The 10,245-nt window shown below is 39.6% G+C and overlaps 1 protein-coding gene and 1 non-coding gene across 2 annotated transcripts; both read left to right on the plus strand.

The window, feature by feature from the left end:
• The first annotated feature begins 6,856 nt into the window (after nucleotides 1-6,856).
• LOC125584744 lies at nucleotides 6,857-6,963 on the plus strand. Its single transcript, XR_007321653.1, has one exon. It is a non-coding gene; the product is annotated as a small nucleolar RNA R71 (small nucleolar RNA).
• Nucleotides 6,964-9,468: 2,505 nt separating this feature from the next.
• On the plus strand, nucleotides 9,469-9,978 carry LOC106407822 (uncharacterized mitochondrial protein AtMg00310-like). Its single transcript, XM_013848684.1, has one exon. The coding sequence runs from the start codon at nucleotides 9,469-9,471 to the stop codon at nucleotides 9,976-9,978; it is 510 nt and encodes a 169-aa protein (XP_013704138.1).
• Nucleotides 9,979-10,245: the final 267 nt, after the last annotated feature.

Below are 10,245 nucleotides of genomic sequence, written 5' to 3' on the forward strand. Positions count from 1 at the left end.
TCACCTCCAAAACTCCAAACAATTCATCCAACACCTACAAGATGCAAATGTACATGCAATAGACTCTAAATGCAAATAAAATGTAAGGTTAATGCATGAATATATATGAAATAACAAAGCTAAAACTATGCAAAATCACAACACATCAACTCCCCCACACTAGTCCTTTACTTGTCCTCAAGTAAACTTTCAAGAACATGGGAAGTGATGTTTCAATACACAAATGGAAATTCATGACCTTAAGAAACTCTTCAATGCCATCGTTGTGATATCCTTACAAAATCATACCAAATAGCAAGAGCAAGATGTTTTTATTAGCTCTAACTTCTCTAGGCCTATCAATTCCTTTGATCTTTAACTCATTATCATGAATCCTCAAATCAACCAACTCTCACATTCAATAAGAAATATCATAAGTGAATTCTCGCAAATTGCCAATTGGTCCAAATCATTTGGTTTGGTGAGAAAAAATGGCTTAATGTGAAGAATGAGAAGGGTCCAAATACATTTTGCTATGGTGACTTACACTCAAGAATAGGAGCTTGATCATTATGCAAAATTTATCTAAGAAAAGGAGCAATTAATGCATACATAAATCGGTTCTCATCATTGTACCCTTTTCCTAGACAATTTTAAGTTCTACCCTTTCTTTTCTTCATCTCAAATCCCAAATATACACCCATTTTCATCTCTTACCCAATGAACACTTTTTCTTTTCTTTTCTTTGTCTTAACAACTATGTATCTTAGCTCAAAAATTTGTTATCCCCATTCTTATTTTTTTTTTCTTTTCTTTGGGGTTTTATTGACACAATCTGAGCTTCTCCTTTTTTTTTTTTTTTTTAAGACACACTTTTTGATTCATTTCCTTTACATAATCTTTCCCAATTCAATCCTCAAGATCAAAATAATTAAAGCACATCATTCCAACCACCATCCTAGATGCTAGCCCAAAAGAGGTCCTAATGCTAGCAAGAGATGAGAACAAATCAATGTCGCTCCTAATACTCTCAAGATTTGCACATGACAAGCTTTCACAAAAAGACCTCACTCAACAATTAATGATGGTTTGAAAGAAGGGAAGGGTTTAGGGTATGGACTACCACTTGAGTTGTCAAAAAGATTGGTAAAACGGTTTATACAAGCTCAAGTGTGTGTAAAGCCATGATTTAGTACTCAAGAGACCATAAGCAAGAAGCATTAAGTTCATTTTAGTCAATTAAGATCGGAGTTGGTTTCAAAGAGTAAGATTCAATGAGTCTTAAGAGGAGTTTTCAAGGCTCGAAGTCTACAAGAAATTCAGAAGAAGCTCAAGCTACTTATTATGATTCAAAAGGGTATCAACAATGAGTTCATTGCATGAGTCCTTTGTAGGGATTTTACCTATGCATTCTATATGATCTAGACTCAAACCTAAAGATGCAATGATATAACTAAATGTTTTTTTTTTTGTTTTTTTTGGAATTTGCAATTTTTATGGATTTTCTATGCAAATGGATATGCAATGCTTATGACAAGTAAACAAAACAGAAAACATGTGAGATAAGTAGACTCTCCCCCCACACTTACTTCACACAGTCTCTTGTGTGAGAGCAAGGTGAAAGAAGAGGTCTAGAAGAAACAAACATGAAAACTATATATTTACAATGGTTGTAGAGACACTTAGCTTGGAGTTGCTAGATGGAGTTGAATAATTTTAACACTTGTAGCTTTGCTGGATGGCCATCTTTCTTCTTTGATTAAGTGGAGAATCACCTGAAAATTTTAAACACACTTATCAAACACACAAAAGAAAAACCACACAAGTAAAACAATAATATATATAGGGATAGACATGGGACTTCCTCCCAAGTGAGCTTGTTTTAAGTCTCTAGCTTGACTACCCCTTTTTGGTTTAGGCTGGTTTGGGATCGGAAAGTGGAACCGAGGTTCCTTCCTTCTCAGGTGTGGCCGCCATGTACAGCTTGACTCTTTGCCCATTCACTGCAAATTCCTCACCAGTCTTGTTCCAAAGCACAATTGCTCCATATGGCCTCACTTCTTTGATCTTGAAAGGGCCGGACCATCTTGACTTAAGTTTTCCAGGGAACAACTTCAATCGAGAGTTGAAGAGCAACACTTGATCTCCAATGTTGAACTCCCTCTTCAGGATCTTCTTGTCATGGAATGCCTTGGTCTTTTCTTTGTAAATCCTTGAGTTCTCAAAAGCATCAAGTCGAATCTCATCAAGCTCATGGAGTTGGAAAAGTCTTTTCTCTTTGGCACTCTTGATGTCAAAGTTCAGCATCTTAACAGCCCATAATGCCTTGTACTCAAGCTCCACTGGCAGATGGCAAGCTTTCCCATAGACAAGATTGAAGGGAGTGGTTCCCAAGGGTGTCTTGAAAGCAGTCCTATAGGCCCAAAGTGCATCATCAAGCTTTGTAGACCAATCCTTCCTTGTTGTCCCCACAGTCTTCTCCAAAATGGACTTGATCTCCTGTTGGAAATCTCAACCTGACCACTTGTTTGGGGGTGGTAAGGAGTTGCAACCTTGTGCTTCACACCATTCTTCTTAAGGAGGTTTGCAAACAGTTTGTTGATGAAGTGAGACCCTCCATCACTGATCACAACTCTTGGAATCCCAAACCTTGGAAAGATTATGCTCTTGAACATTTTTAGAACCACCTTTGCATCATTGGTTGGACTTGCAATTGCTTCAACCCACTTAGAGACATAATCTACAGCCACCAGTATGTACTTGTTGCTATAAGATGAAGAAAAGGCCCCATGAAGTCAATACCCCAGACATCAAACACTTCAACTTCTAGGATGGGGTTTTGAGGCATTTCATTCCTCTTGGTGATGTTTCCTCTTCTTTGACAAGAGTCACACCTTGAGACAAAGTCTTGGGTGTCTTTAAACATGTGAGGCCACCAAAATCCAGCTTGTAGCACCTTTGCAACTGTCTTAAATGTAGCAAAGTGGCCTCCATAGGATGATCCATGACAATGTGTAAGGATCCCATCAATTTCTTCTTCAGCCACTGCCCTTCTATAGAGTTGATCTCTACAAAGTATGTAGAGGTAAGGCTCATCCCAATAATATCTCTTCACATCCTTATAGAACTTCTTCTTGGCATAACCTTCAAGGTTCAATGGCTCTTTTCCACTAGCTAAGTAGTTGACTATATCAGCATACCAAGGACCCTTCTCATCAGCTGCCTTCACCTCTTCAAGTTTCTTTCCTGTCTCACAAACAGCTACCACTGCATGAATAGCCATCATTTGCTCTTCTGGAAGTCTGTCATCAATAGGGATTCCACACTCCACCTTCAACCTGGACAGGTGATCAGCTACTCCATTCTCAACTCCAGGCTGTCCTTGATCTCAAGATCAAACTCTTGTAGCAGCAGAATCCACCTCAACAGTCTTGGTTTTGCATCTTCTTGGCTAAGAGGTGTCTCAATGCAGCATGATCAGTGTAGACAGTCACCTTTGACCCAACCAAGTAGCTTCTGAACTTCTCAAATGCAAAGACAATGGCCAATAGCTCCTTCTCAGTTGTAGAGTATTTAGCTTGAGCTTCATCAAGGGTTCTACTTGCATAGTAGATCACATGTGACTTCTTGTCTCTCTTCTGGCCTAGGACTGCTCCTACAGCAAAGTCACTTGCATCACACATGATCTCAAAGGGGAGATCCCAATCTGGCGGTTGAACTATGGGTGCACTGATGAGTGCATTCTTCAGGTTTTTGAAAGCTTCCATACACTCCTCATCGAAGTGAAATGCAGCTTCTTTGCATAACAGCCTGGTCAATGGTCTAGCTATCTTAGAGAAATCCATGATGAATCTTCTATAGAAACCGGCATGACCCAGAAAGCTTCTTATATCCTTCACTGTTCTTGGTGGAGCTAGACCAACCATGACATCTATCTTGGCTTTGTCCACTTCAATTCCTTTCTCAGAAACTTTGTGTCCAAGAACAATCCCTTCCTTGACCATGAAGTGACACTTCTCCCAATTGAGCACCAGGTTAGTGTCCTCACATCTCTGTAATACCCTGCAAAGATTTGACAAACAAGTAGCAAACGAAGAACCGTATACAGAAAAAATCATCCATAAACACCTCCATTACATCCTCAATAAGATCAGAGAAAATTGACATCATTGCTCTTTGGAATGTTGCTGGTGCATTGCACAGTCCAAATGGCATCCTTCGATATGCAAAGGTACCATAAGGACAAGTGAATGTCGTTTTCTCTTGGTCATTTGGGTGTATAGGGATTTGGAAAAATCCAGAGTATCCATCAAGAAACAATAATAAGGATGGTTAGCTAGCCTCTCTAACATCTGATCAATGAATGGTAAAGGGAAATGATCCTTTCTAGAGGCTGCATTCAGTTTTCGATAGTCAATGCACATCCTATGTCCAGTTATTGTTCTTGTTGGTATTAACTCATCATTTTCGTTCTTAACAACTGTTATGCCACCTTTTTTAGGAACTACATGCACAGGTGAAACCCAATTGCTATCAGAGATAGGATAGATCACACCAGCATCTAACAATTTGATTATCTCTTTTTTAACATCTTTCAAATTAGGATTTAATCTTCTTTGGTGTTCAATTGAAGTTTTAGATTCATCCTCTAGATGTATCCTATGCATGCACAAAGATGGTGAGATTCCTTTAATGTCATCAAGTGAGTATCCTAGTGCTTTTCTATACTTTTTAAGTTCATTTAAAAGCATAGACAATTCATTCTCAGTCAGCTCACTACTCACAATGACAGGATATGTCTCATTAGGTCCAAGGAAAGCGTACCTTACACCATGGGGAAGAGGTTTAAGCTCCACTTTTGGTGCCTTGAGCTCACTCCAATCAGCTTCATGGAGGTTCTCTTGAATGTCTGCTGAGGCAGCATGTTGAGTCATTTGTGGCAACTCCATGAACTCATCTTCTCCATCCTCCTCAAGGTGAACATCTAGCCTTCTTACTAGCTCATCACTATCCTTGTTTTCAATCATTTGGGTCTCTCTTTCAATGGTCAGGGCATGTTGAAGAGAGTCCTCAATCGCTAACTCCTCAAGGAAATTATCAGCCAAGGCATCCATCTCATCAATGTAGAATATTTCTCCTTGAGTTGTGGGCTTCTTCATCATCTCCTTGATATCAAAATGGAGAATGTGATCTTTTCCAAGGTGGAGATCAATTGTGCCATCTCTCACATTCACCATTGCTCCAGCAGTTGCCAAGAAAGGTCTTCCAAAGATCAAAGGATCTCTAGGCTCTTCATCCATCTCAAGCACTACAAAGTCAGTAGGCACTTCACAATTTCCTATCTTGACAGGAAGATCTTCTAGGATGCCAATGGGGAGCTTGACAGATCGATCAGCTAGCACCAAAGAGATCTTGCACTTTTTATATTGTGTAAACCCAAGCTTCTTGGCAATGGATAGTGGCATGAGGCTGACACTTGCTCCCAAATCACATAGACATCTCTCAAATGTCAAAGGTCCAATGGCGCATGGCAGGGTGAAACTACCAGGGTCTTCTAGCTTCCTTGGGACAGTCAGTCTCTGAATAATGGCACTGCACTCATGAGTAAGAATCACCATCCCTTCCATCTCTTTCTTCTTTTGTTCTACACATCTTTCAAGAACTTGCTGTATTGTGGAACCAGCATAAATGCATCAATTATGGGCATGGTGAGCTGAACTTCACTCATTTGCTTGTCAAACAAGGCTTTGTACTTCTCTAGGAGTTGCTTCTTGAATCTTCCAGGAAAGGGAAGCTTTGGCTCATAGGGAGGAGGAGTGAACAATTTCTCCTTTGTTGATGTAGCAGCCTCATTTTTGTTCTCAACTTTCTCCTCTCCAATCTTTCTCTTGCCCTTAGCTTCAACTATCTTCTCCAAGATTTCCTCATTAGTCTTTCATCCACAATCACCACATCATCATCTACATTGATGACCACCTCCCCAACTTGTTTCTCATTATCCTTAATGAGAACTTTAGGAGGCAACTCTCTTCCACTCCTTAGGGTGATTGCCTTCATTGTCTCCTTTGGGTTTTGTTCAGGCTTTCCAGGTAGGGAACCTTGTTGGCGACTTGAGCTGGCTGTCATAGAGACAAACTGGTTCTCCAAGGCTTTGAACTTGTTGTTTAGATCATGGTAATTCCCATCAATCTTGTTGTGGAGATTTTTCAGCTCATACCCTAATTGTTTCTCACTTCTTGCTTGTCCCTCCAATAATTGTTTCAGCATAGCTTCAGTACTACTCTCTTGTGGAGGTTGTGTTGATGATCCAGCTTGGTCTTGTGCAGGTTGACTTGGTTTTGGTGAGAATCCCGGAGGGAAGTTCTGTTTGGGTTGGTAACCACTTTGGTTGTTGTTGTAGAATGGCTTAGGCTGATTGTTGTAGAATGGTCTTGGCTGGTAGTTGTTGAATGGCTTCTGTTGGTTGTTGTAGAAGGGTTTCTGTTGGTAGTTGTTCTGGTATTGATAGTCAGGCTCCTTCTTGTACCATGTACCCTGAGCATTGACATAGTACATATCTTCTTGGCATTCTACTCCATCAACTTCAGCAACCATATGTAACTCCTCTTTCTTGGTATTTTCTGATAGTAGCATGTCAATCTTGTCTTGAAGTGCTTTCAGCTCTCTCTTTGTGGTCATATCTTCTCCTCCACCACCTCTGTCTCTTCTATCATATTCATCATTGTAGACAGAGTCACTATGTTCCATGTTCTCCAAGAGTTCTAATGCATCTTCGACAGTCCTCCCCAAGAAGTTTTCATTGCTTGCAGTGTCAAGCTAGCTTTTGAATTTAGGCAAGACTCCTCTGTAGAAAGTGCTTAGCAAGCTCTCATTGTTGAAGCCATGGTGGGGACATTGAAACAAGTAGCTTCTGAATCTCTCCCATGCCTCTGAAAATCCTTCAAGTCCTCTTTGTTGAAAACCAGAGATCTGATTTCTAAGGTTGGCAGTCCTTGTAGCAGAGAAGAACTTGTTGAGGAAGGCCTTCTTGCATTCATCCCAAGTGGTGATAGTATCACTTGAGATGTTTTTCTCCCAAGTGTGAGCCTTGTCTCCCAAAGAGAAGGGAAACAATCTGAGCTTGAAAGCATCCTATGAAACTCCATTTGTTTTTGACAAGCCACAGTACTTATCAAATCTGTCAAGGTGATCTAGTGGGTCTTCCAAGGCAAGTCCATGGTACTTGTTGTTTTCAATCATGTTGATGAGGCTGGACTTGATCTCGAAATTGTTGTTGGCAACTGGCGGTGCCCTAATGCCCAACCTATTCCCATTTATGTTAGGTTGATCATATGTACCGATGGCCCTAGCTTGGCGTTGTGGTTGTCTAGGTCGAAGGTTGTCAGCTCCTTGACCATTGCCCTCTTCAGCTTGAGGTTGTTCTGGAACTGGTTCCATCATAGGTTCTGATCTTTGTATCTGAGCCTCTTGCTCTTCTTGTCTTAACCTTCTCATGTTCTCTCTTTCAAGTGTTTTGATATCTGTCAAGGGAGTAAGATGTGCAGTGCCTCTACTTCTTAGGTTCATGCACCTGCGATCACAAGTAGATGAAGAAGTAGAATTAGTAACTTTAAAACAAAGTAAAACTCAGTCTCAAGCAAAGACTCAAACTCAATGTCACAATCAGACTAGGATTGGTAACGGCGCCAATTTGATAATAGGTTTTTCTGCCTATTGCAAATGTTGTAGTATAGTGGGGTGAATGTCGAACCAGTCCTAGTGATGTGAATCAGTGAGAATACAAGTCATTTCTTAAGCTAAGCAGATTCAATAGTGGTGAGTGTGTGACAAGTAACAATAGCAAACAGAGCAATACAACAAGGTTTTAATCAATTTAGACAAGTGAATCCATGGGTATTGGGAATTGACTTCAAGTAACTAAGATCCAATCTAGGTGACAAGCTTTCAATCAAAGTAATCTCTTAAGTCTAAACACAATTTTAGACAAGTCCTATGTCGAGGTAAATGTCCATTTGCTTAGAAATCATTAAACATCAAATGTCTTTGGCTTAATTCAATCAAGCAATCTTTAAGTTCAAGTTTAATAACTATCTAGCAATTTTAACATCAAGTGTCCTTGACTAATCTCACTAGAACTTAGTTGAGTTGATTCAAACACTTCATCTAATCATGTCTGATGAGAATTGTTTAGAAATCAGGTTTAGAGTGATCAAGACTAAACAAGCATTAAAAATACTCAACAAGCAAGTTCATACAAGGATCTAATACAATAACACCATAGATATTCACTAAGTTACTCTAATCTCCCTAACCCATGAATTCTTAAGGAAACTACTCACTAATCTCCATGAAAACACTTAATCTCATAATAGATTGAAGCATATTCAAGTAGATACAACAGAGAATAAAGATAAACAAGGATTAAACAAGCAAAACGAAATTAAAACTCAAGAATAGATGATGAACAATGAAGAACAGCTCAAGAACAAATGTTTTCTCTCAAACTCTCAAAATACAAAATATGAAACTATAAAACTTTCACTCTCTACTTTTTGTTGTATTGTACTCTGTGTATTGTGTGTCTTCCTCCTTCCCCTTGCAGTCTCTTTTATAGCCTAAGTAAAGGAGGATGACAACACATCCATCATGTGAAAGCATAAAGCATAAAACACACTCATAAAAGTTATTCTCCACTTTCTTCCATTATAGAACACCTTTTGCCCCTTCATATGGCCAAAGTAGTCTTGCCTCTTCAGAAAAGTTAGAGAAAGTTAGGCCAAAAGAGCCACCAAACTCATGATAGACAACCCATCCCCCATGTTGCAAGCTTTAAAGAGATAAAACTCACTCATTAAAGTTTTCTCCACTTTCTCCATGTTGCACACACCTTTAGAATACCAAAAATAAGAAGAATAATGAATTGTAATGAGTTTTATAGGTTTTAAGTGAATAAAAATGAGTCTAAAGGCTTAAAATTCGAAGGCTATTGTTGATGTTGCTAGGGTGGCCGCTAGGAATGTCATACTGATATGTGTGTAGTATTTTGATCATAAATCCCTCAATACAGCTCCAAACGACTTGAAACCACCTCCATTGTAAAGCTAACTCAATTTACCATGTCTTCCCAAAAGAAAAGTTTCAAAAGATATCTTTAAGACCTTTATCAATGCTTGTCTTTCACACGTTCGGTTCAAGACTCCTCGAAAGCTCCTTTTGTGCTCTAATCACCTCCAAAACTCCAAACAATTCATCCAACACCTACAAGATGCAAATGTACATGCAATAGACTCTAAATACAAATAAACGTAAGGTTAATGCATGAATATATATGAAATAACAAAGCTAAAACTATGCAAAATCACAACACATCATGGCTCAAAACAGAAACTACTGGCGTTTATTGGAGAAAGACTTGACAAAAGACTGAATGGATGGTATACCAAAATGCTTTCTCTTGGGGGAAAGGAGGTACTCCTTAAGTCGATTGCAATGGCTCTCCCAGTGTATGCGATGTCCTGTTTTAGACTCACTAAACACCATTGCCAAAAGATCATGAGTGCAATGTCTGCTTTCTGGTGGAATGAGAGTGGTGATAAGAAGAAAATCCATTGGATTGCATGGGATAAACTCTGCGAATCAAAGGCGAATGGAGGTCTTGGGTTCAGGGATGTTGAAGATTTTAATCAGGCTCTGTTGGCTAAACAAGCTTGGAAGCTAATGAATGAACCTAACTGCTTGCTCGCAAAGATCTTCAAAGGGCGCTACTATGCAAAGACAAGTTTCCTAGATGCAGGAAAAGGTTACAGACCTTCCTATGCCTGGAGAAGCATAGTCTTTGGGAGGGAGCTACTACGTAAAGGACTTCTCAAGTCTATTGGTAAGGGACTAAGCTCGTACGTGTGGGTGGATAAATGGATCATGGATGGCGAGCCTCGCAGACCCTTTTCCAAGCAAATCCTTTTTGATGTGAACCTCAAAGCCTTGGAGTTAATCGATTAGAATGGACAGTGGAGAGTGGAGATGTTACATGATCTATTCCCAGAGAATGAGGTCAAGCGAATTCTTTCTCTTCAGATAGGGGGCAGAGAGGATAAATTCATATGGGCATACACAAAGCATGGAGCCTATTCTGTGAAGAGTGGTTATTGGCTACTAGCGAACAAAGAGGCAGAAAGCATTTCAAATAGGACAGCTCAGGAACAACAAGTGCTAAACTTAAAGTGTCGGGTCTGGAAACTAGCTACAGTTCCAAAAATTAGAATGTTT

The sequence above is a fragment of the Brassica napus genome, chromosome C3 (assembly GCF_020379485.1).
Source record: "Brassica napus cultivar Da-Ae chromosome C3, Da-Ae, whole genome shotgun sequence".
Taxonomy (NCBI): domain Eukaryota; kingdom Viridiplantae; phylum Streptophyta; class Magnoliopsida; order Brassicales; family Brassicaceae; genus Brassica; species Brassica napus.

What these genes read in the sequence shown, in the direction of transcription:
- LOC106407822 (XM_013848684.1), top strand. Translation starts at nt 9,469, where the DNA reads ATGGCTCTCCCAGTGTATGCGATGTCCTGTTTTAGACTCACTAAACAC.